The 27,627-nt window shown below is 32.7% G+C and overlaps 2 protein-coding genes across 2 annotated transcripts; one reads left to right on the forward strand and one right to left on the reverse strand.

Annotated features, from left to right (window-relative positions):
- Nucleotides 1-8,350: 8,350 nt before the first annotated feature.
- LOC132625862 (ankyrin repeat-containing protein At2g01680) lies at nt 8,351-15,307 on the reverse strand. The gene is made up of 3 exons (XM_060340456.1): nt 14,885-15,307; nt 11,525-11,934; nt 8,351-9,868 (listed from the first exon to the last, which is right to left on the reverse strand). The coding sequence occupies exons 1-3, from the start codon at nt 15,171-15,173 to the stop codon at nt 8,996-8,998; spliced, it is 1,572 nt and encodes a 523-aa protein (XP_060196439.1). The 5' UTR covers nt 15,174-15,307; the 3' UTR covers nt 8,351-8,995.
- An 8,977-nt stretch (nt 15,308-24,284) lies between these two features.
- On the forward strand, nt 24,285-25,322 carry LOC132625863 (defensin Ec-AMP-D2-like). Its single transcript, XM_060340457.1, has 2 exons — nt 24,285-24,442; nt 25,020-25,322. Exons 1-2 carry the CDS (start codon nt 24,376-24,378, stop codon nt 25,181-25,183), a joined length of 231 nt encoding a protein of 76 aa, XP_060196440.1. The 5' UTR covers nt 24,285-24,375; the 3' UTR covers nt 25,184-25,322.
- The last annotated feature ends 2,305 nt before the right edge of the window (nt 25,323-27,627 follow it).

Raw genomic sequence — 27,627 nt, forward strand, 5'->3', positions numbered from 1 at the left:
ATTTTTAATAAATGAACATGATCATTCATAATACCGTCTCAGTGTATTTATATACCATGATGGTATCATGGAGGACTAAGAGAAGGACCGAAGCATCTCCCATGATACCATCTCAGTATATTTATATACCATGATGGTATCATGGAGGACTAAGAGAAGGACTGAAGCATCTTCCATGATACCATCTCACTATATTTATATACCATATTGGTATCATAACTGAGGGGCATCTCGGATAAATATTTTTTATTTTTTCTGGGAGTACGAAGATTATGGAGGTATGAGCCAGAGGCGAATCTAGGATTTCTGGAGCATGGGTTCACCACTAAAAAGAACAAGAGCAAAATGTATTAAGCGGGAATTGATCCCTAGTCCCTTAGGAAGGGTGGCGGGGGGGACGGGACGGGGACTTCTTAAAGGGGGACTTTGGGGGGACGGGGCCTTTGGGGGGACGGGCCTTTGGGAGACTTTTTGGGGGGCCCGTCCCATCCCACTCCAAGGGGGGACGGGACTGGGGGGGGGGGGGGGGACGGGACGGGCCTGGGGGGACTGGGGGACGGGGGCCGGGGGCTTTTTTTTATAAAACTTCAAACTTAACATTTAAATTGATAACTTATTAGCTAATATTAAATTTAGTCTTTATAAAAAATTTAAAGACTTGGATTTATTTTTCGGTATTTATATTTTATAATAGGAGAAAATAATTTCAAGTAAGAACTATTTATTTTTTATAACTTATAACTTTAAAGTCTTTAAATGTATTTAACAACGGCTATTTTTTGAACTTCTAAGGGCTATTATTTTTAATTTATTACATAATATTAAATATACTTTCAAGTCTTTATAATCTTTATAAAGAATTGCATTCTTTTTTGTAGTTATGTAAAGAAAAATAATTTCAAGTAAGAAATTTATGTTTATTTATTCAAAAATCAAAATAGATCTTTTAAATTTCATAAAACTTGACTCAAAGTCTCAAATACAAGAAGAACACCTAATCTATACAGCCACCTTCTAGGAAGGGTTCTGTTTCAATTAGGCCTCTAAGTTACAATAAGATCACCTAATCTACATAGCCACCTTCTAGGAAGGATTCTGTTTTAACTAGGCATCTAAGCAGTTAATTATAAATTATCATACTAAAACTTGTACGGATCTATGTACATTTTTTCTAATTGTCGTATCGCTTCCGTTGCATTCAATTCTGGAATTGGTATATCTCCTTGACGGTCCATAAGTTCCATGCCATCATCGCTATTAGTGTTGATTATCTCTTCATATTCTTCTTCTTGACGGGTTAATTTTGGTAGCCCACGATTTCTTCTTTCTGCGTTGATCCAATCCCTGAATAAGACAGAAATCTCCAAGCTATCTTGTGCTAATGAATGTCTGTGATCTCCGAGTTGAAATCTTGTTGCGCTAAAAGCTGCCTCCGAAGCTATTGATGATGATTGAATAGTTAGGATATCTCAAACCATTTTTGAGAGTAATGGAAATGCCTTGCCACGCTCCCTCCACCATCCTAAAATATCTTCATTGTCGTCGTCGTCGACAGTGATGCTTTTCAAACCCTGATCAAGATAAGATTCAAGATCACTTTCATTTTGAGTATTAGCAATACCAAGCCATGCATCATCCATTGATCTATCAAATTTTCTATTGCCAAATTTAGCCCTATTTTTTTGTGAAGGACGTTGATTTCCACTTCTACTTTCTTCATTTTTATAATTATTATACATTAATTTAGCTTTTAATTCTATGCTACGTTTACACTCTTCAACATTTGGATGTTCATTAGGAGGAATATCTAACTGCAAATAAATTTTGTCAACAAGTCCATGAGCACCTCTTAATTTTAAAGACAGGTCAGGTATACAAGCAATCAAATAAATATCGGGAATAGGAAAAAAATACTTTTTAAATTTGAAAATCATTTCATCAACGGCTTCCTCATGTTTGTTTGATTCTCTATATTCCGCAAATAGTTTTGTAAGCCCACAAATATAAAATAACATTTGTGCAATTGTAGGATAGTATTGACCGGAAAATGCTTTTGTTGCAATATAAAATTTTTCTAAAAAAATACACAGTCCTTCAATTTCATTCCAATCACTATCTTGTATTTGTTCATGGGGATGATAATGATGTGCGTTAAAAACATATTGAAGGGGTTTTTGATATTGGTGAGCAACAAGTAGCATTTCATATAAAGAATTCCACCTAGTACAAACTTCTTTTGGAATTTTTCTAACAGGCAAATTTTGCTCAACACAATATTTTTTAAACAAATTAATTCTACTTTGCTTATGAGTGCTAAAAACACATTGACAAGCATATTGTATTTTTTGTAGAGAACCCTCAAATAAATCAAGACCATCTTTTACAACTAAATTAAAAACATGGCATGCACATCGGACATGAAAAATATCAAGGTTAATTGGGCAAATTCTTATAGCCATAAGTTCATCACTCCTAGTCATGGAAGAAGCATTATCAAATGTAACAGTTAATACTTTGTCAACAAGACCATATAATTGCAAAATGTCTAGAACATTTGTAGGAGTATAAGAACCTGTTTTTTTCTCATCAATATATTTATAACCAACTATACGCTCTTGCATATTCCAATTATAATCAATCCAATGTGTCGTAACACATAAATAATCATTTCCATTAACACTGCGACCTATATGAGAAGTGACAGACACTCTAGTATCTAGGTGATGGAACACACAACAAATATATTGACAATAATCACTTTGAAATTTAAAAACGTCGGCTCTAACAGTGGATCTGGGAATGCCTTGAAAAGTAGGGTTATACATACCTCTAATATAATGCACAAAACCGGGGTTAGAAGGAAAACTAAAAGGCAAGCCACAAACCGCAACCATTTTAGCTAGTTCTTCGCGATCTCTATCTTCACTATAAGCCATTTGAGTGACAGCGGGGTTAGAAAAATTTAAAGTTTGTTGGACCATATTAGATCCCCCAACGGATCCACCGGGAGCGACACTAGTAGCGCCGGTCGGTGTGTTTTTTAGTCCTGTTGCTAATCGAGCATCTAAGTATGGTTTTCCAACACATGTTACCAAGTGTTTAGCTAAACCACCCGTCCCACCCACCCCTCCACCGCTTCCATGTTTTTTAATTTCTTTACATTTGTGACAAATAGCCTTAGTTTTAGTTTCATCTAAAGTCATGAATTTCCATACGACACTAGTTCTAGGACGTTGTGCCTTAGTCGTACCCCGAGTAGGAGGTATAGGGGGACATCCAGCTCCAGACTAAGATGTAGTCTGAGTTGGAGCTTTGGTAACGGGACTAGTAGGTGTCTCATTTAAATCTAATTCCTCGCCTTCTTCTACTTCTAAATATTCCAAATCATCAAATTCTAAATTAGCATAAGCTCTATTTAAGGATTTAGTTTGTAATTCTAAATCTTCTTGAATAGGAGGAAAATCGGGGGAACAAAAAATTCAGTTTCATCAACATGAGTGAAATCTTCCGTATCGTTTCTAAATTGAATTTTAGATTTACTAGAAGAACCAGATTTACCCTTACTACTAAGGCTAAAAGGTTTAGGGATTTCAACAGTTTTACCTAGGACCGGGATCTTAATTTTTTTAGACATATTATCAAAGTATAATAAAATAAAATATGAAAATTAATTGAAAAAAGACGCAAATAAAATGCAAGAATTAAATAAATTAAAGGATGGAACGAGTGTACCAAACGTCTGCGTAAAAGCAGACGTGACCGTAAACGTTGAAATTGAAATTATCTTACTCGAACCTTGAAAGTTGCTCCAAAATTCAAATATTGCCCACTTCACCAAAATAATAATAATAATAATTCACCAAATATTAAAGAGAGAATTAGTGGATGATTTGTGTGAAAATGAATAAAATGAAGAGATATTTATAGTTTAGAATTCGGATTAAAATGCAATTTATTAAACTTTGGGGACATTTTTTTTCTTTTTAGGAGAAGGGACTCCAACTGCTGAAAATCAGACCGTTTGGAGTCCCAAAATATTAAGTTGGCAACCGTCAAAAGGGCAAAAAGCTGACCAGCCTTAAAAAAAAATTAATAGTCAATTTTCCGGCGGGGCGGGACCGGTCAGCCGGTCCGGTACCGGGCCTCACTGGGACTTTTCGCCCCTTCCACCCCCGTACCCGTCCCCCTCCCCCATCGTTGACCGAGACTGGGACGGTCCGGTGCCGGACCGGGCCGGACACGGGGAGGGACCGGGACCGTCCCGTCCCCACTGACACCCTTACCCTAGGTAAATAACTCAACTTTCAACCAAGTGCACCATTTAGTCTTTTGTAGTATGTGTTTCAGTAGGTAGTATTATACTAATTTTAGAAAATATATACATAAAATACCTAGTTTTACGGCGAGACCATGTGTTCACGTGCTCCAAAAATAGCGCCTATAATCGCCTCTGGTATGAGCGGGTAATTATTTTAGTTTGAGGGGCATCCGTGATCTTTCCTATCTTTAATGAGTCTGACAGATCCAAATTAATTTGAACTTCGAATGTCGAATAGAAAACAAAAATACTTTTCAATTGGGACCATCTGTTTGCCAAAAGGTTAGTGAAATACAAAATTGAGTCACAGACTCATTTCTCAATTGGTTTAGGGCTACTATATATCGCTCTTTTCACTTGATAAATCTTTTTTTTCATCACAAATACTCTTTCCCTCTTTTTCCAGGAAAACAAAAACACTTCTTTACTGTTTGAAAATAAAAGAGCAATTATATAATAACACCCAAGGGAGAAAGAATAGACTAAACTATAGACCAATAAGTGTTATCAAATATCAATTATGTTCCAATGGCATGAAATTGAACATATGATCACAGTTTTCTGACAAAAAACCATTAGTAGTGCTTAATATCTTGATTAAAGAGTTTATATCTAATTCAAACCTTACTTATAATGGCAACACATATAGAATTGATGGTTTGTTAATGATACTGTAAGTGCAACTCATTATGATATAATTCTTAAATAATGCTAAACTTGAAAGAACCTTTTTTTTTTCGGACAGAACTTATTAAAAAAATGCCGAAACGTGTAGTAACTCATATTCCCTCCGTTCACTTTTATTTGTCCACTATACTAAAAATATATTTTCACTTTTACTTGTCCACTTTAGCATATCAAGGAAAAACAATTTTTTGTTTTGTTTTTGTTTTACTCTTAACATTAATTACTCATATTCAAATCATGTTCAAAGTCCAATGAGACTATACATCAATTAATATGGGTATTATAGTAAAATACATATTTCATTTATTAATTCTTAAGGGACATGCAAAGTTAAAAGTGCAATTAAAAGTGAACGGAGGGAGTACAAATTACGTACTTCAATAATAAATACTTCCCTTTAATGTTGCATGCTAGTATGTAGTTCACCCGTCCCATATTACTTGATCACTTTCTCTTTTGTACGTCTCTTAAGAAATTATAAATAAAAGATGTATTTTACTACCTTACTCCTATCTCTCTCCAATAAATACATTCTAATCAATATTGATTATTTTCAAGAATATTTAATACTAAGGGTAAAATGAAAAATATTTAATTAATTTTATCTTGATTTTGTAACACAGTCCCAAGTTATATTATCATTATAATTTTTGTAAATGTGATAGTTTGTCAAAAAGCATTTCAAGAAACTTGGTTAAAAGAGTTTTTTTCAAAAAGAAGTTAAGGAGACTATAAAGTAAGATATAAATACGTTGACCTTTTATTTGTCAAACTTATCATTAATCAATCTTTGTATTAGTATGAATTTTCCTAATAATAGCAGAAGGTAAAAACAATTCAATGAAAAGCTAATGTCAAGGGAAGCAAGGGCATCTCAAAGGTTGGATAGCTATATAGCTTACAATAAATTGTAACTACGTATTTTATTTAAAGGCGATGTTGGGGCCAGCTTGCACGCACCTCAATTATTTCGGTGAGTACATGCTACCTCCCATCGCACAAGATCTACAGAAATACCCAAGGCGAACAAGGTTGTCAGGCCAAGACGTATGATAAAATATTTCACCTCCCGAGCGAGATCCGACATAGTAGTATAAAGTATTGATTCGGGGGGTTTCGAGACACGGTTGAATATAGATTACATGAGCACGAGGTGCAAGATACCAGACTGGAAACAGTGTTTTAAAAGGCAATTATGGGACTCGCCTCGGGGCTCGCCTCAAGGCGGGGCACTAGCAAAACGCCTCGGGGCTTACATGTGGGGCTTAGTTCTGTGAGGCTTACGCCCTAAACACCTGACTGTACGCCCTAAGTTCGCCTAACGCCCAATGCTCGGGGCTCGACTAAGAGTTCTTGCACAAATTATGTGTCAAATTCCTCAGTTAACATTATTGACCCTCATAATTCTTTATTAAACGAATGATGCTTAATAGGTTTCTTCTTCTATAAAAATAAGATGATTGAGAGTAACTCAAATAACAAACCGTAGTATTACAAATTTACTACTATTTGAGAACACTGTTAGGGTGAATATCTCTTAATATTTTTTAAAAATAAATAGCCCCGAATTTTATATCTTCACTTGTCATTAGCCTCCACGTTTTTGTCCTATGTCTCAAAATTATCATAGTTTATTATTTTGCTATTCGAAAGTAATTTTATTTTTATTCATGAATGAGTGATGTTTTAATTATAATATGCTAAAGTTTATTCATTATTTTCTTTTAGGGAGGTAAATTGCATAATACATATGATAGTAGTACATTTTATGAAATTGTGATTCTTTTATTGTTTGAAAGCTAACAGGTTAAAGCTGGTTTGCATCTCATAATAACTTTTTAATCATTTGCATTATTTTTACTTGTACAATCATGTTAGAAGTTTTATTTTCTATGAGTGTCTTTAATCATGTTTTTAATTTTTAAAATTATTAATATATTTCTTTTATAAATTTTTGTTATTATACTATTTTACTACATTATAAATTAAAAGATCTGTGGGGCTTACGCCCCGTGCCTCAGGGCTTACGCCTTGCCCCATACTAAATAAAACGTCCCGCCTTTTAAACGCTGACTGGAAATCAGCCGGCACCAATCTCATTTGATGGTCGGTATGGCGATAGACTTCGGTTCTACGAGCATAAATATTGTGTAACTCTGCCTTTTGGCAAATGAGAAGAAATTATCTATTTATCCATTATGCTAAACAAGTTGGGGACATAATCAAGTTACCAAATAGTTTTTACTTGAATCAATGTACATGATTGGGAAGACAAATCTTGCCTTTCAATTCAATTATTGACCATTACTAGGTTTTCTAGCTGGAATTTCAAGAGCAACAACAACTCCCCCACCCCCCACAACCCCAACCACTCACAAATAAGATTTCTTTTGCAATGCTCCTCATGTTACTTCCAGAGCATCCTTATTGAAGCTGCACACATTTTAAGGATTTGTAGTAGTCCGTTTGCTCTTTTCTGAGCTGTTAAGGTACTGAAAATTAAATTATTAAACAGAACATCCCAATCTTAGAAATAACACATTTTCGAAAAATTTGCGCAGGCAACCTGTTTGCACAATGTAATTGCCACCTTTTTAAGAACTTTGCATGCATAATCAGTTAAAGAGATTTTCAACACTAAAATCACCACTATTGCAAGCTTAAAGAAGTGGATCTTGAATTATAAATATAAAAAATGATTTTTCAGTCAGGTGTTTTTGACAAAGATTGAGAACACTAGCAGGGATGAAGAATGAAAGTTCATACTTCAGAAGAACTATTTTCAGTTTCGAACATAGAAGTCTGAAACTATAGACATTCGTGTTAAGACTTCAAACACTATTGTTGGACGTTTGGCAAAAAAGTCGGAAGTATGCTGCCAAACTTCAGACGCAAATTTTTGCAACTTCGATCTCATATGCCCTGAAATTGGTTCCGAAGCGACTAAACTTGCAAATTTTAATACACTTCCGTTATGGCTTTAATGGTGATCCCAAAACTGGCTCTCTGTTCACTTGCCCCATTGAAGTGCCAAATGGATCATGCATCAATCAAAGCTTCAGTAAAACAATACTCTCTCTATCCTTATTTATGTGACACTTTTCGTTTTTTGAAATTCAAACTATGTAACCTTTGAAAACATTATATGATATATTCATTCATCATATTGACATGAGAAAAATTGCAACTTATAGTATTTTTCGTGTAGCTTTTGGATATCTAAAGTTTGATTTTAAAATATTATGTTAATTTAATCCAATTTAACTTAAAAGATTAATCAAATTAACTATCGGGAAGCGAAAAGTGCCACATAAATCAGGACGAAGGGAGTAGTTAACAGTGCTGTTGGAAAACAAAATCATATCATTAATCTATAGTTCCATCGAACAACTTACAAGCTTTTTATTGGTACTTCAAAGAGTCCTACACTAATATGTACAAACCTCAAATCATGATTATACATCGAGGGGATACACGCCACAAAAGTGTTTATTAAGACAAACCCAACTAATATAAATGGACATCTTGAAGCAAAGCGAAACTTATACAACTAACTCTCCGAGCACCAGATTTTACTTTTACAATTCATCACACCTCGCAGTAGGAGCAAAAAAGAGAAAATTTTCTTGCATGATGTTGAAAATGAGTACCTGATGCCTGTTTATCTCGACTCAGTATCACGTTCACCTTCTCGATGACATGCATAGGGGTCAACAGAGAATGGATATACGGTACTCAAACCTCTATATAACAGCATCGTTTGTTCCGATACTTTTTAGGTGTTATAGCGACATGTTGTTATAGAGTACATATAATATAATATAAGATGCAAGATCAGTTCCACAGAAAATATGCTTGTTGTAGTGAAATGTTTAAAGAGGATGCCTGTTATAGAGAGGTCTGACTGTACATCCGTTCCCATGATACGTGGAAAGCCATGATTTATATGTAGTAAAACTCCTTCAGATCAAACATTGCATAATGTCAGTCTCACAGAGCATAAATTTTCTCATCGGAGTTGTAGTCATCCATATCAGAAATATTTGCAGAGAAAGACCACGAGAAAGATTTGCTCCCACTCGCTCTTTTAATACGCCTTTGAGAATCGCTACCACATATTCCAAAATGCTGTCGGAAAACAAAGTAGCACAAGCCAACCAGAGTTCCAATAAGAATTGGTGCACCGAGCACAGTAATAGTAATCGCCATCCACGAGCTTTTCCTCCCTACAATAACAAAACCGATAGCTAAGAATGCTCCACACGTACTAACACAAGCTGCCCACATCATCTTATTCACAACCGAGACAATTTGTTTCTGAGCTCTCGTATCCCATGCAACCAGAGTAATCTGAACAACAACAACAGCGAGAGATATGAATAGAGAAGTAGCATTCAGGAGGCAGAATACCCGAAACGCAACGGTATCCGCGATTCGGGCCTTTCCTGCTTCAGGCCCCTTGTCGATGTATTGGCCCGGCAAGCTGAATATAGCTAGAAAAGCAATAGAGGCGACCAAAACAGCGACCACGGTAACAGAGTTAATGGTATTCTGAACAGCTTCTCTGTGAATTTTCCTAAGCTCTTTGGCAATACCAGAAACACGCTTTCGGGTTTTTTCGTTTTGTATAAGCTGGGATTGGACCTCATGTTTAATGTCGCTTACGGTCCGCTTAAGTTCGGATGCTGCATCGAATTGACCTACGAATCGGGCGTGTTTTGCACCAGCCTCAGTCAGATCTTCCTTAATTAGCAAAGCTGAGTCACCATATTGCAATTTGTCTGCTAAGTCCATTGCAGTTTCCTTTTGATTATTAATTGCATTGACATCAAGGGACGTGTAAGTGAGCAGAAGGCTCACAACCTGGAACAAAGGCACATCATGAGGATACGAAAAATAAAAAACAACAAAGGCAGGAAAGTTTAACTCCTCAGATAACACAATAAAAGTAGTGCAGGACGAACAAGAGGAAAAAAAACAAGACAAACAAATGCAGGCTCAGCCGCCTATTCTAATGCCCTTCCTTCAGTATAACTTTATTAAAATTCAAACGCATAATATTTGATGATTTATTTAGCCTCAATACCAGCAATTAAGAATCCGGCTCACCATACACTACTGCAAGGATGAATGAAACATCAAGCTAGATATCTTGGTATGCAAAGATAATAGGTTTTTTTTTTTTTTTGGATAAGGAGGTATACAAGATGATAGTATAAGAAAAGGAAGGGAAATAAAATAGACGCTGATTCGATCACGTTCTTCATGAGTCATAGAGCACTTAAATACATAGTAATTGTTTGAGCATATTTTGTTACAAATTCAACTAGGTTGAATTAAAGTTAGTAGACTGATAGTAAAAATGACGCCCTTCCTTTCTTCTTGGTGGAGTTTCTTTAGACTACTAAAAAGTGTAATCAAGTATTGTCTAATTTGCACACTTTACCCTCTAAGGTCTGCGTACACTCTACCCTCCCCAGACCCCACGTTGTGGGATTCACGGGGTATGTTGTTGTTGCACACTTTACCGTCTATTATTTGTTCACCAAATGATGTCACATATCTTAGAGTGTTAGACTGACCAATTCAGATGTTTCAACATTATACATCCTGATCAATGATGTGTGTAGTGAAATAATAAATTGGTCGCTGAACAAAAAAATCCACATTTTTCTTTGCATATACCTTTTCCTTTCCATCATGAAAATTTTGCAACTTACCCTACACAAATCACTAGGATGTTTTGAGTTTCTTTGCAACTTCATGATACACTTGGATGATGAAACAATATTACAAAATTCTTATCATGAGTTTCTATTCGTTCTCGTCCTGTTAGCATTCAGTTTCACTACTGCGAAAAACTTCAGCTTGCTATCAAATGGTCCCAAAAGAGACCAAAAAACTCTGGGAAGCCGTAGGCCTGTAACAACTGTCTTCTGATTGTGTTCCAAAACGATGTTACCTAGATTCAGCTATGGATACATATTGGATATGGGTGATTATGGAGGCTTCAATGTGCTGATCTCTCAACATGGTTGGAGGGTTTTATTCATAAAGGTTAGGAGTGGTCATTGCAGAAGTTCAGTGAAGTCATCCATTAGAGAAGTCGAGGCACTCAAACAACTTTTGTTTCTAGCCTTAGCAAGCGCCTTTTAAGTTTATAGTCAAACATTGCAACATACAATAGTTTTCTATTAGGTTTGAACACTAGAACACTTTATATACTTGATGTGGCAGCAAAAACATGATAAGCAAATATAGTTACTTGGAAGCCCAAATCACATAACTTAAATGCTAAACCTTTATAGGAAGGAATAAAATGCATCGTCAGGAACTTGGAACGCTAAAAAAATATAATCCTCAACTTCATGATCTAGAAATGAGAGCAGATCTTTGATGTATTCAGAATAGCAAGAGTCATGCAATAACTTACAACAAAAACAACAACAAACCCATTGTGATCCCACAAGTGGGGTCTGAGGAGTCATGCTATTACCTTAATGGAAAAAAAAAAAATACCTGGAAACGACATTTCCGTGTGGCTATATGTAAAGCTGTGTTGCCCTTCTTGTCACGCTCATTCAATATTGAGTTGTCCGTATCCAACATTTCTTCCACCACAGAGGTATCCTGACCCTTAACAGCCATATGAAGTGCAGTTTGACCCTTTTTATCTTTGATGGATATTATATCTGGATCTCGCTGTATAAGTGCTTTTACAATATGCAGAAGGCCATACCTAGCAGTTGTGTGTAGTGCAGTTTTTCCATTCTTCCTAACAATCCGTATGGAGCTCACATCTGCATCTAAAATGGCATTCACCACATCTAAATGTCCCTTAACAGCAGCTGAATAAAGAGGGCTTGTATTTCTTGAGTCACATACTTTACAAAGTCCAGGCCACATGGCCAAAAGTTCCCGCACAATACCTGTAAATGACAATATATGTGTTATTTTGTCAAATATACTAAATAGAATTTACTATGGAGAGCATGTCAGGTACTTCTTGCTCGCGCTCAGTAAATTTCTCCAAGTAAGAATCACTAATATAAAAAGAAGTCCTATTATCGATTACTGCAATAAAGTGGACTTAATTTGTTTGAGACTGAGGATTATTTGATCGATTGAACAGTAATTGAAACATGAAAATCACCACTATCTTTTTAAAGCACAAAAAGTATCACAACCACCTGGATCCGATACTTTGATTATCTATGATCTCAGAAGATCAAAATAGGTCAAGCTTATCAGTAGCCCAATGAAACAAAATTGAAAATATGAAATTGAAGTAGCTGATTACAAACTACATGAAGTTCTACTAACTAAAAACATGCTCTTTTTCTTTTTTTGGGATGAATACTCTACAAATGAACTAAATGATTATTTTCGGGATAACTATTCTCCTAATAGAATAAATGGTTTCGAGTCAAATCATTTAAAATATACTGATATCTTATTAAGAGAAAGATCAATTCCAAAGTGTATTATACAAACTGGCATTAGGAACTAAACTTACAATTCATGGTTTTGCTTCAAGATTTCTGTTAAACTGACCTTATCATACCCAATACACTATTTGAGCATCGTTGGTCAACAAAGCAAGAATCGTGATTACATAGGCCAAGCCAGGATTTAAAGTTTATGAGTTCGGGATTTTCTAGTCCTTCAAAGTTACTAGGTTCTAAATTTATATTTCGTACATATTCAAAAAAAATTCAATAGAAATACAAGGTTTGGACCAAAGCTACTGAATTCGGCCGAACAAATAACCAAAGAGCTAGCTTTACCCCTAGTGATTAAACCCCCTACCCCCCACCCCACCCCTCCGCCCAGGGCCGGAGCTAAACCACAACTTACATGTTTGGCCGAGCGCAATAGCTTTGGTCCAAACTCTATATTTATCTAAAGAAATTCATCCAATACGTACAAATTATTAATTTAGAACTTAGTAACTTAAAAGGACTAAAATATTAAACCCATAACCATCAAATTATGCCTCCGTCTTTGCCTCAGCCCACCCCTCCACCCAAGGGCAGAGCTAGACTAATAGCTTACGGGTTTGGCCAAACGCAGTGGCTTCGATCAAAACTCTATATTTGTCTTAAGAAATTCATTCCATATGTACAAATTATTAATTCAGTACACAGTAACTTAAAAGGACTAAAATATTAAACCCATAAACTTTAAATTCTGGCTCCGCCTCTGCCTCAACCCACCCCTCCACCAGGGGCAAAGCTAAACTAATAGCTTATGAGTTTGGCCAAACTCACTAGTTTTAGTCCAAATTCTGTATTTGTCCTAAGAAACTCATTCAATATGTACAAATTATTAATTTAGAACCAAGTAAAGAACCACAATCTTAAACCCGTAAGCTTCAAATCCTATCTCCACCCCCACCCCAAAAAAAAGTTAAAAAAAACAGATCAGAGAATTTACTTGTACATCTAAGCACCCAAACAGAGAAACTAATCAAGAACACAATTCATTAGCAGGTAACTTTTGAACAATAAGCAATAACCCAGTATATAAAAAACAGAAATACTACATACCCAAGTGGCCACTTTTTGCAGCAAACATGAAAGGCATCAAAATCAGCTTTAGACCTAAGGGCGGAGCTAGACTATAGCTTACAGGTTTGACCGAAACCAATAGCTTTGATCCAAACTCTATATTTGTCTTAAAGAAATTCATTCAATATATACAAATTATTAATTTAGAATCCAATAACTTAAAAGGACTAAAATCCTATAAGCTTCAAATCATGGCTAAAAAAAGGTCAAACAATACTTGCTTGTACATCTAAACACACAATTCTACAACCCCCCCCCCCCCCCCCCCCCCCCCCGCGTGCGCGCACAGACACACAGAGAACTAATCAAGGACATAATTCATTAACAGGTAGCTATTGAACAATAAGTAATAAGACAGTATCTATAATTGCCAAAAAAAAAAAAGGGCTTAATGCATATGCGGCCCCCTAAACTTTTCCTTTTTTCCATTTTGGCACTTTAACTAAGTGTTGTTCCTATTGAACCCCTGAACTCGTCCTCAAAAGTGTCTATCAAACACAATCCGACTTACATAGTATTCCATCTTCAATGTAAGAACGTGCTAATATATATTCTAATATAATTATGCCATCTTTTAGTTAAGATTAGCAGCAATTGAGAGGGGGGAAAAAGAGTAACTGTTAATTAAGCTCGCAGTGAAAAAGCAGAACCAACAGAAACCGACATATCCATGACCTAAAGAATAGCTTACCACATGTCTAAACTATTACTCCACCTTCATTTTCCTAATTTAATTTCTGCTTCTAATAAAGATAAGATTTAGGGGGTTTGATAGACATACTTGAGACGAGTTCAGGGGTTCAATAGGAACAACACTTAGTTGAGATGCCAAAATGGAAATAAGAGACAAGTTTAGGAGTCGCAGATGCATTAAGCCAAAAAAAAAAAAAAATATACCCAAGTGACCGAAACCAATAGCTTTGGCCTAACCTCTGTATTTGTCTTAAGAAATTCATTCAATATGTATAAATTATTAATTTAGATCTCAGTAACTTAAACAGACCAAACCCCTAACCATTAAATTCCTCCCCCTCCCCCCCCCCCCCACCCCCCCAACCACTTCCAACCCCAACCCCAACCCTAAACCCCCCAAAAAAAGAGTCTAAAACAGATCAAAGAATACTTATACATCTAATCACACACACACAAACTAATCAAGAACACAATTCATTAACAGGTAATTGAACAATAAGTAATAAGTAACACAGTATCTAACAGACAAAAACTAATCAAGAACATAATTCATTAACATGTATCTTTTAAACAATAAGTAATAACACAGTATCTAAAATTGCAAAAAGAAACATACCCAAGTAGCCATTTTTAGCAGCAACATGAAAGGCATCAAAATCAGCTTTAGACCTAATCATAACACTCTCCAAATCACAAAAACCAAGCAAATAACTCACTATCTCCTTATAATTATTTGCAGCAGCAATATACAAAGCAGTTTCACCTCCATCATTTTGTAAAGCTAATAAACAAGAAACATCCAACCCTTCATTTTTTATAACTATTTTAAGTGATTCAAGGTCACCAGATCGAACGGCTGTGAAAAATGATTGATGGGTTATCAACCTTAATGATTTTGAGTCCATTTACACTGTATATCAACTGTATATCACACTGTATATACAGAGAATATTTATGGGGTTCTTGAGATGATGAAGAAGAAAAAAGACTTTTTGATAATCTTGAGTTACAAATGAAACTTTTGTGTGTAAAACAAAGTCAAGTACGATGTTAGAACAAGTTGAAAATGGGAAAAATTAATAATTGTGGGGTATTTTTTAATTGAGAAAATGACAAAAATGGTCCCTTATGTTTGAGGACATGTTCAAAATAGCCACTTGAGTGCATTTATAGTCCCCGCTAAATTTTTACGGAACTCTGTCGGTTAGATTTGACGGAACTGTGGGAAAAAAAGATTAGCGGGAACTCACATTTAGGAGTACAATTGTTTTAGTTTCTGCTATTTTTGAATTTATTTTTTGAGTCTGGTACAACCTTTTGAGTGAAATATCTACTATTTTTTCATATTCCATCTTTTTAGTGTATAGTGTAGTTTTTGGTTTGCGTGTTTTAGAATTTGTGGGACTTTTTTGGGGTTTATGATTAAATCTCTTTTTTTCATTGTTTCCTTGAACATAAATTATTAAAATATTTGACGGAATCTAAAAATATTTGGTTGACTTAAAGGATCAAAATTATTAAATGCAATACTTCAGGAACTATTTGGAATCTACTCTAAAACATAAGGGATCATATCTATCATTTTCTCTATTTTAATTCAACGCTATAATGATTTTAAGGTCCGTGTGGGGACCTCCACACTTTAGAAAATGGTAATAATTTATTCTTGGCTAGGATATTAAATTAATTATTTATAACTTTATTTACTTTATATACTATTCTACTCCTATTAAGTACAGTTTTTTTTTTTTTTTTAATTTCTTGCTTGATGTATAAAACGTTTTTTTTTTTTTAATATAGATTCACTATAATGTGAAACAACAGCTTTTTACTTTTACTTGCTTTATTTTATTTTATTTATTAAAACATTTTCTCAAAAGTTGCATAACGTGTTTAATGGGTTGTCAATGTGTAGTCAATGTAGAGTATCGAATCTTAATATCACTAAAGTGATAAATAGGTAACATAGTTCTTGAGTCGCCATATAAAATATTATTTAGATGAGTAAATAAATTTATCTTGAAACAATAACAAGTAATGACTTCTGTGCTGGTATTCTCGTATTTCATCTTGAGAAAAAATCACAAAAAAATAACTTTTGATTCAAGACGCAAACAATAAGTAAAAGGCTTAAAAGAGAATGTTATTTTAGGGGGGACGGATTCACTATTATGATTCAATATTTTCGACGTGTAAATAAATTTATATATAAAAATTTAGTAAAATTGCAACAAACTGTAATAGATATAAACCCAACTGTAAAGATATAATGGAATCATGTAAAGAACTTTAAAGGTTGAACTCATAGAATTTATATCTTGGATCTGATTATGATTTTAGAACGAAGTACCAATAGTACCTTAACGAAAAATAGTTGTTGTCTTAGGCCCGAAAGCCTAAATAAAAATCCATAAGTCACAGGTCAAGATCGAATGTATCATTTATAATTTTAGCTCAATCTCTATATTTATCTTTAAAAAAATTATATTTAGATTCGATAAATCTAAAAAATTAGAATAAAAAATCATAAACTTCAAATCGTAAATTCGTCTCTATTTCAATTTCGCCCACATAACGCATGGGACCAAAGTTCTATATAGGACAGACAAAAGAAACGAACTTGGAGAGCCTATCCCGCCTATCAACTACTGCTCATAGTGTTGTACTTATAGCTTGAGTAGTTGTACATGGATAATTAGTTAACAGCCTGTCTGAATGGTTGTTACCATAATATTGTGTTGTGCTGTTAGTTTAAACTAGTATACGTACCCGCGCGATGCGCGATCGGTTTATACATGTAATCATGAATATATAGGTTTATTGAACAATTTTAAGATTTAACTTCTTGTAAAATAATATTGTCTAAGCTTACATGAGAGAATGTTAGCATATTTAGCACATCATAGGTTATGATAGTTAATACTTATTAAAACAAACCAATATATAAGCTTAGTTCATTGTCTAAATTTGTTAACAATATCTTTAGCATTATTTAATTATTTAGTTTATTTATTTTACAAATTATTTAAAAATGATAAATATCCTCATACAGTCCCTTCTTTTTTATATATATTTCTACATTATAATTTTTTATTTATATACTTTTTATTTTTATATTTTCATATTTATTGTGTTTGCATTTTTAAGTACTTTATCATATGAATATTTATTAGTTTTTCACTTGTTTCCTTGCATATCACTCCTGTTTTAATATAATATAAATAACTATTTTTTACTCCTTAACAATACTTATTGCTACATTTCACTTTTATCACATAAGAAAAAAAAAAGATCGGATTAATTTAATGTCTATGAAGAAAAGGTGACCCTACTTGCATGTTAGACTCAATTACTTTTTTTCTTTTAACCGATAACATTTATCTTATTTTTATTTATCGCATTATCAACTATTTAGTAATTCTACATTCATTATATTGCCAATTAGCTTGATATCATTATCCACTAACTATTGTCTTAGATATACATTTTTCTAACTCGTCGTTTTAAAGAACTTTTATTTTGCTGTTCCCAGTACTTCAATTTTCTAAATTTATCAATAATGTTTTTAGTGTCATTTTAGTTACTTTTTTAAAAAATATTAATTCACTCATTTTTAACCCACTCTTAGTACATTTTTCTACTTTATCTTTTTATTAACTTTTGTATATTTAGTGTTTATATCTTATCAAAATAATATAATATTTCATAGGAGTACTATATTATGTTTTTGAATTCGTTGAATTCATCTAATGTATAAACAAAATAATTTTATTATTATTTTATCTATTTTTTTTCATAAACAACTGGTATTTTATCATAATATATATCAGTATTTATAACAATCATTATTTAAGTATTACATGCAATAAGAAATTATTATTTTTGTCTTTAATAGAATGTTTTTAGTTTTAATTTTAAGTTATGAGATTATGTACATGAGAAATTTGATTATTTTTATTTACTTTTATTGCTTAAAATTATTTCAAATTTTAATATACTTTTGCCTTTATGTTATTAAGATTTCAGCTTATGAATTTTTTATAGGATGAGTTTCATAATTCAAGACTTTCTCATCTTAAATTTTGCTAATCTTAAATGCCTTTATGTTATTAAGTGTCACAATTATTTGTGCATTCTTTTCATTCATGTATGCATCATTTCCACTATGATATTTTGATTAGTCTCATTTAGTGGTTTAATGTCTGTAATCGAAATAATTCAAATTTTTTTCTATAATGTAATTTTTAATTAGTCCAAAATATAAAGAAGTTATTTGATTTTTTTTTTTGTTGTTATAAACCTTACTGTTACTTTTCAAAATTGCTATTTTTATAACATGTTTTAAAAATTCTCTTTTATTTTCAACTTAAAAACTTGAGTTGAGTTCAAGTTTAAACTATTGAAATAACATACATGAAAATTTATTCCTATATTTTATTTTTTAATCTTTTATTTGACAATGTAAAACTTTATTTGAACTACGTACAATGGATTTGGATCACAGATTGCTTCCGTTAGTTATTGTGTCTTTTTCTTCATGTTAATCAACGGAAATCATTAATTCTATTTTATTAGAAGAACTACATGTTTAATTATTAATTCAAATTCAAAATTTAATCACCTCTAACTTAAAAACTTTATCTTTCAACTCGAGTACAAAACTTAACCATAAGTCCATACTCACTTTAAAAAGTTAACCACATTTAGAGTTATACAAAAGATATTGGAATCCGCGATTTTTGTAGGACAAAAAAAAAAGTTGAACCAAACAAATAATAATAAAAAAAAAACATAAATAGGTTTCACGCACTAATTTAGTGCGTGAAAGGATCAAACTGCAAAAATAAAATTTTGGCCTTTCACGCACGAAATTCGTGCGTGAATGAGGCCATCAAAAAGTCTTGCTCTTTTGACCTTTTCAGCCAATGAATTTCAACTCCCATTTCTATTTTCTCACATCATTTGTCTTCCATTAGGTGCCACCTGCCTTCTCTTCTTCTTAAGTTCTCATTGCACTGCATCGCATGGAGTCCGGAGCCAAAATGCCCCCAAAAAAATCACTTTGAACCAAAATACCCTAACAAAAAAAAAGTTACAAAACTATCTTTAGCGCAGTAATTTACTGCGCTAAAGCAATTCATGGAGACGGAGCCGTTAACTTCTTTAGCGCAGTATTTTACTGCGTTATGGAAGTAATTTTTTTTTTCTATAACGCAGTAAAATACTGCGTTATAGAAACAATACCAAAAATAAAATAAAATTGGCCAACTTTATTTTTTGCAACACTTAGTGTTTTTTTCCATACTTTGACCAACGATTAGTCGTGTGTCAAGACTCCGAAACGTCAATATTTTATATAGAACCTGATATTTTTTTCTGCGTACAATAATGTAGGCACAATACATCAAGGACACGTAGACGTTCGGATCGTCATTTTAGTGTTTTTTCCATACTTTGACCAACGATTAGTCATGTGTCAAGACTCCGAAACGTCAATATTTTATATAGAACCTGATATTTTTTTCTGCATACAATAATGTAGACCCAATACATCAAGGATAAGTAGACGTTCGGATAGTCATTTTAGGGGTTGAAAAGGTACCTGAAGTAAGTTTTGTTTGGAAACTTTAGGGTGTTTTATTTTTTAAGACTTACTTCGGATACCTTTTCAACCCCTAAAATGACGATCCGAATGTCTATGTATTCTTGATGTATTGGGCCTACATATTGTACGCAGAAAAAAATATCAGGTTCTATATAAAATATTGATGTTTCGGAGTCTTGACACACGACTAATCGTTGATCAAAGTATGAAAAAAACACTAAGTTTTTTCAAACAAAACTTACTTTGGGCACCTTTTCAACCCCTAAAATGACGATCCGAACGTCTACGTATCCTTGATGTATTGGGCTTACATTATTGTAAGCAGAAAAAAATATCAGGTTCTATATAAAATATTGACGTTTCGGAGTCTTGACACACGACTAATCGTTGGTCAAAGTATGAAAAAAAACACTAAGTGTTGCAAAAAATAAAGTTGGCCAATTTTTTTTTTTTGGTACTGTTTCTATAACGCAGTATTTTACTGCGTTATAGATTTTTTTTTTTGTTGCTTCTATAACGCAGTAAAATACTGCGCTAAAGCAGTTAACGGCTCCGTCTCCGTGAACTGCTTTAGCGCAGTAAATTATTGCGCTAAAGGTAGTTTTGTAATTTGTTTTTTGTTAGGGTATTTTGGCTCAAAGTGATTTTTTTGGAGGCATTTTGGTTCCGGACTCTATGCGATGTAGTGCAATGAGAACTTAAGAAGAAGAGAAGGCAGGTGGACAGCTAATGGCAGACAAATGATGTGAGAAAATAGAAATGGGAGTTGAAATTCATTGGCTGAAAAGGTCAAAAGTGCAGGACTTTTTGGTGGCCTCATTCACGCACGAATTTCGTGCGTGAAAGGCCAAAATTTTATTTTTGCAGTTTGGTTCTTTCACGCACTAAATTAGTGCGTGAAACCTACTTATATATTTTTTTTTGTATTAGTTTGGTTCAACTTTTTTTTTGTCCTACAAAAGTCGCGAACTCAAAGATATTGACATGTTTATTTTTTCATTCAAATTTGGGAATGCTCCCGATGGTGATGCTCCTCACCAATCTTCTATGTGAAACTCTTTATTAGTTCTCCATTTGAAGTATTTTGGGCCAGAATATCGCTCGTAGAACACCTTCAATTTATGACATGACATCTTTCATGTTGGTTTGTCTTAAATCGTCCTTGGATGTAGATGAGATTTCACTTTGACCTTTAAACTATCTAAGCAATCATGTTTGTTATTAAACCAAGCATAACAAAACTCAGATTACATTATTTACAATTATATAAGCAAATTAAATCATAAAATGAAATGCTAAGAAAAGAAAAGAAAAGAAATTCTCTTACCAGAAGTAGTGCTGGGATGTTCATTTGAAGATCAATTATATAGTTTGCCACATTAATCTAAAAACTAAAAACAGAGAAGTTTTTTTTTTTTTTTTTTTTTTTTTAAAACTCCCTTCTTTACTCTGCTAGTAAAAACAGAGAAGTAAACCAATATGAACCGCATTGGATATATTTACCAAGAAAAGAACTTACTATACAATTCATTCGAAAATGTTGACGAAAAATTTAAACTTGGATGTATATTCACAAACAATTATAATACATGGACGTATTCACAAACCTTCTAATGGTTGCATGGATTTGATCCTGCAAATAACAATTCACCAATACAAATTAGGATTAGTACATTATATAACTTTTAAAAGGAGACAAATACAGACCATTCATTAATACAGATTACAATTAGTACTATAATTTTGAAAAGTAGACGAAGAAAGAAAGCTATATTTGAAGCCACTTTTGTCGGACCTATTTGATAATCTGCTATTCCTCACAAAGATTAGTTTAGGAAAAAGTTCATTATTCCGGTTTGTAATTTATAGATAATAAAATCTTGAGAGGAGAAGGAGATTATAAGATTAAGGTCATAACTGTGGATGACAATACATAATTAAACGACTCCAAAAAGTTTTAAGACACTGATCATAAAAAGCAAATATATATTTGGATCAAAAAATATTTTATCACTTCATTCATCGAACGTATACAGTATCAAAACTATACTTATCTTTCGATCTAAATTTTAAAAATTGTATCTTTCAATTCAAATTTTAAAACTTTGTATTTGAATTCAAATTCACACCAGTACTTTGTTACGCACAAATACCATTTTCTTTTCAATTAAAATTCTGCTCTTATAATAAATTAACACAGTAAAAAGATTAGAGTCTAAATTTTTTTAAGAACAATGCTACTGAATCTTAGAGATGATATAGGTAATTCAAGATTTGAATAAGAAATTGACAAAGGATTCCTATTAAGTGGATATCACATCTTCAAATTTAAAATTTAATTCAACTTCAAAACTAACCTTGAAAGGTAGCATATTGTTTAATTCAAGTTTTAACTGACAGTTTTAAGAATATTGTGCACCAGCAGTTTTAAAACTACACAAGCACTTCTTTTGTGGAAAATGTGATTTATTTTGAATAAAGCAATTTTCTTTTAATCTTATCCATTACTCCATCGTGCAGCACCTAACTTCAGCAAAAACTACCTCCTTTTCCTAGATTTCCTTTTTTGTGTATTTCTTTTTCCAGATTTAAATTCAAGTTAAAAAACAAAACTAATTATTAACTAATTAACTATTTTTTGTCCTAAAACTACCACACGTCTTAATCCTATGCTGCCACTTGTTAAAATCTTAGAGCAAACTATCCTCTTTTAATAATATATAGATAAGATATAATATTTGTTATTATTGTTACTTAAACTTTATTATATCGTATCGTTAAATTTATCATCATCATGTAACGACGAGAAATCTCATTTTGTGTAACTATCGATTTGGTGTGTTCAGATCATTACCTTATTTCTTTTTCTCATATTGTCTTTACTTATTGTACAATAATCCTACTTTATCCGTTATTGTATACCCTTTTTATAGCAACTCTAATATGTATCCTATTTTTTTTGTAGGTTTATCTTATTCTTTAAATTATTGATGCGTGACATAATGTAACGACATGAGAAACGATACAATCTATTAATCATATTATATTTATCAAAACAATTTATTACAATACAATACAATGCAATACCATATATTGTGAAACAATATGTACGAACAACCATCCAAACGGATAGAGCTAATCTGGGTCAAGTAAATGGTTAGTGATTAGTGAGAGATATCTCTTTTGTTTTCATTACACGTGTATGTACACTATTTATATCTATATATAATAATAAAAGAAATGGAAGTGGATTTTTTTTTTTGGGCATATTCACGAAAACTTTTGTTATCCATTACGTAATTTGGTGAAAGGTTGAAATAATTGAAAAATCATTTTAGTGAATCCGATTTAAACTCAAAAGATATTTAGCATTTCTTTTGAACTGTTTGAACGAATTAGCTGATCAAAGTCGCATATACTATGATGGTACAAAGAAATTAAATATGTGCTGTGTAGCCGATAAAGTGTGTTTGCTCCATTCATTTCAGTTTGAATTATGTTTCTTTTTAATGAATATGTTTAAAAAAGAATATTATATTTTTATATTGTTTAAATTTTTAAACCTAATAATATTCTCATTAACTACTACAATAGCATTGTACACATTTTTAGTTTAAAATCATTATCAAAAATAAAAGTCCACCCATAAGAGGTGCTTTAAAAACCTACTAGGGTAAAAATAATAATTTTAGTAATTACTAGTAACTCTGATATTTTCCTATAAATACACTTAAACAATACGCTTGGAACATGAGAAAAAGAATTCTCAATATTCCATTCTCTTTTCTTTACCTCATATAGATTATGTTTTCGGTCGTGGCACATGTATATATAACATAACGACCACTAGAACGAGTGATTCCTACTGTAGTTCAATCAGACTTTCTGCTTTTGCTACAAGGTGAGATTATAATATAATTAAGTTATCCTATTGATTTTCGTGCAAACATGGGCTGGTCTTCTTATATAATGTTAGATAATCCTCATCTCGTGAGCCAATTTTAATGTGGTACCAGAGTCAAATTTACCCAATTCATTTGTCCACGCTCCACATATATATTCAATTATGCGGGAATGAGGAGTGTTGAGTCCCACACTAGTGGATTGTGAGTTCTTTGATATTTTTTTATGGTTTTGGGCAATATATCGGTCTCGCCTTATGAGCTTATTTTTTATTTAAGTTAGATTCAAGGTCCCTTCAACTATAAGAAAAAAAAAAACTCTTTAATATTCTCTATTTTTGTGTCTAATCGAAATAAACACATAATATGAATCGAGAAATGATCTTTTTAGCAATTACTAATACTAGCATGACCATGTCAGACATACCCAGATATTTCTAGTCTTCCCCCTTTCTCCTCAACCGCTCATTCAAATCACATTTAAAGTATGTGTCGTGTACAAATTCCTATCTATATAACCTTATACCTACCATAGGCTCCTCACAATTATTTTCTTATCTACAGCTCTCATACATACCATTCTCTTTGAGTGAAACAAAAATGATGGGGCGTTCAATGCGTTGGTTTGCAACTGTGTTACTCTTGCTTATGGTTGTCTTTGCCACTGGTAAAATCCTGTCTTGCTCTTTCTTACTTCTTAGTTTTCACAATCTTTCACAATTATTTTTTTCCATTTGCTTTGTAGATTTGTGAACCATAACTTTTTAATATGTCTTGATGAAAAAAAGGGTATGAAGTATGAACTCTCTTTCTGATTTGCTAAAAAAAGAATTGCACTCTTTTCGAAACTAAGCAGTAAATAAAATAATATTAATTCTTCATCCAGTACTAAATGAAACTCCTAATCTCGAACACATATACTCCCTCCGTCCATATTGGCTGTGTCCACCCCATCTCCAACTCACCTCATCTTCACCCCACCCCCGTAGCCCTCATCCCCACCACCCGACTCTCCTATCCCCCATCTCAGCCTCCCATAATATTTGTGTAGATTAGATATAATTTTTTATTTAACTATCGAACACAAAAAAAATAAATAAGAAACCACTCATCTTCCTCGAATACATTTTACCAGAAAACATTATTCATGGAAACCATTTTCCTTCGTACCGAACACATCCAAAACGGAATAATATTTTTTTAACGGAATTTATAAGTCTTGTTGCTTCTTAATCTTCTTGTAGAGATGGGGCCTGCAGAGGCAAGGAGCTGTGAGTCACCTAGCCAAAGGTTCAAAGGATTGTGTACGAGAAACAACAACTGTGCTTCCGTTTGCAACACTGAAGGCTTCCCTGATGGCAAATGCAAAGGCTTTCGACGTCGTTGCTTTTGTACCAGAAATTGTTAAATCTATTTATCTATCTAATGGAGTAATTAAGTACGTGAAATGAGAATAACGTGCGTTCAATATGTTTAGCACGAAGTATTAAGTACTGTTATTAAGGTTGAATGTACTACTTTTTAGTATTTGATTATGTTTAAAACTACTCGTCCTGTCCCAATTTATATGAGGGTATTTGATTGGACATGGAATACAAAATTGACAGGAAGATTTTTGTATAGCTATAAATCATTTCATTAAGAGTAAATGGATACATTAAAGTTAAACTGTTACTAAATAAAAAAAGGTGTCATTCTTTTTGAGCTAAGGGGTAAGGTCTGCGTACACTCTACCCGCCTCAGACCCTACTTGTGGGATTATAGAGTGTATATTGTTGTCATTTTATTTGAAACTGACTAAAAAGAAAAAAGCGTCACATAAATAGGGACATACAGAGTACTTGTATTTGTTGTTCCTATGGAGACTTTTTTTAAGCTAACACTGTTTGTTGACGTGTGTGAACATCTCATCTAAAAGTTTAAATGGTTAGCGAGAACACATTTTTATTTATTTAATTATATTCTCAACAAGCCCCTTACGTGTGGGCCTGATTTTTTTTTTTTTTTATGTGCCAAGCACGTTGAAATTCTTTTTGATAATGGAGTACTGATGAGATTCGATCTCACGACCTCTGCCTGCTCTGATACCATGTTGAAGTATTTGACCATCTCGTCTAATAGTTTAAGCTTTTAGATGAGATTGTCACTTATTTCAATAGTGTTAGCACGAGAACAAAAATGCTTTATTCTGATAAATTTATAGGATTTAATATGTATAAAAAGTATATATAGGACAACTTCACACCTACTTTTAAACTTAAGAGCGCTTATATGATCATTTTCCAGTGCTTATATAATCCAATTTAGCTAAGAAAATTAGCAAATAGACTCTCGAGAATCACTACAGTAATTTGGAATGAGAGAATAACTTGGGATAACCGTTTAAGAAATTAATTCAGCTAAGAAGTTCTGAAACTTTTTGATCTATTCCATTAAAAAAAAAAAAACTAAGGCATAAATAAATTAAAGTTGCAAAAGACGTGAGTATAGAGTTATTTCACGAGCTTTGTGCAGTTAGTTTTCATGAAATTTTGATGACCTAATTAGTTTTCGAAATGTGAAAGGTCCTAATTTCATACAAGGGATTCTACCTTTATAAACATTATTTGGTTTTAAACCCACCTGATGGGATTATACTGGCTATATTGTTATTGCTTGCTATTATTTGGTTTTAAAATTTAAATTGAATAAACGTCAGTCTGAAACATGCTATTCAACTTAATTTTTTTAATGCATAAAAAGAAAGAAAAGCGATTCTTTTGAGAATTATCTTATAACTAGTAAATTTTTTCGCGCTTCACGCAGTTATAAAATTTGAGAATGAATTTTTTAAAATAATCTGATGGAGATAGAAGAGGTAAATTTCATATACATAAATAAGTCATAAAAGACAGAGAAACTTCATGTTATATATAAAACTTAATTAACCCTATAAAAAGGAGAGGATGAAGAACAAAAATAAAGGAACTTGGCGAATTGCTTAGAACATTCTAAACTCACACGTTAAGTTGTTTATATGTACCCTTCACTGTAAAATTTGAATTATTTGTCTCTTTTTCGAGAATCTATTGGTATTTAAGCAAAAAAAAAAAAAAAAAAAAAGAATCTATTAGTAAAAGAATTTAACACAACTTTTAGTACTACAAAAGTTAAAATACAACTTTTTCAAGATTTTAGCGAATTTATAATAGTTTTGTCCTTTGGAATTGAGTACTGCACCTCTTAATAATAATAACTTATAGTTTTTTTAGATTATTTTTAGGTTCTTTAAAATAAGCTAAAATATAGGGGAAGAAGATAAAAGATGAGAAAAAGATAAATGTCCTTCCTAGTACTAGGACATGTATATACACCTTCTAATACACTGAGCGACTCTTTTTTTTTTTTTTCATTTATTTATTTGAAAAAACCATTTATGAAAAATAATTCTTTGCAAAAACACTCAATCTTTTGAATCTCAAGGTGAATTTTGAATCCCTTAAACTACAAAGCCAGCCTCTAGTCTTATGTTCAGGGATTCAAAATATATATATATATATATATATATATATATGTACATAAAAATTAAAAACAAAATCACGTTATATATATAATCTATTTTTTTGCTGAGGGAGTGTAGGCATCGAAATTTTGTTGGACTCTACAGTTGAGCCCAATATGTGTTAGGTTTCTTGGAGGCTACTCTATCCTAAATCCTAGCTTACCCTATATAAGGGGGCACATATTGCCTTAAAAGGGTATCTCAAATATCTCATAAACTCTTGGGTATTTACAAAGAGATGAATATCTCAAAGATACCCCATAAACTCATGGGTATTCAAAAAGAGGTCAATATGTGGCCGAATATTTCTT

Source organism: Lycium barbarum, chromosome 2 (genome assembly GCF_019175385.1).
Source record: "Lycium barbarum isolate Lr01 chromosome 2, ASM1917538v2, whole genome shotgun sequence".
NCBI lineage: Eukaryota > Viridiplantae > Streptophyta > Magnoliopsida > Solanales > Solanaceae > Lycium > Lycium barbarum.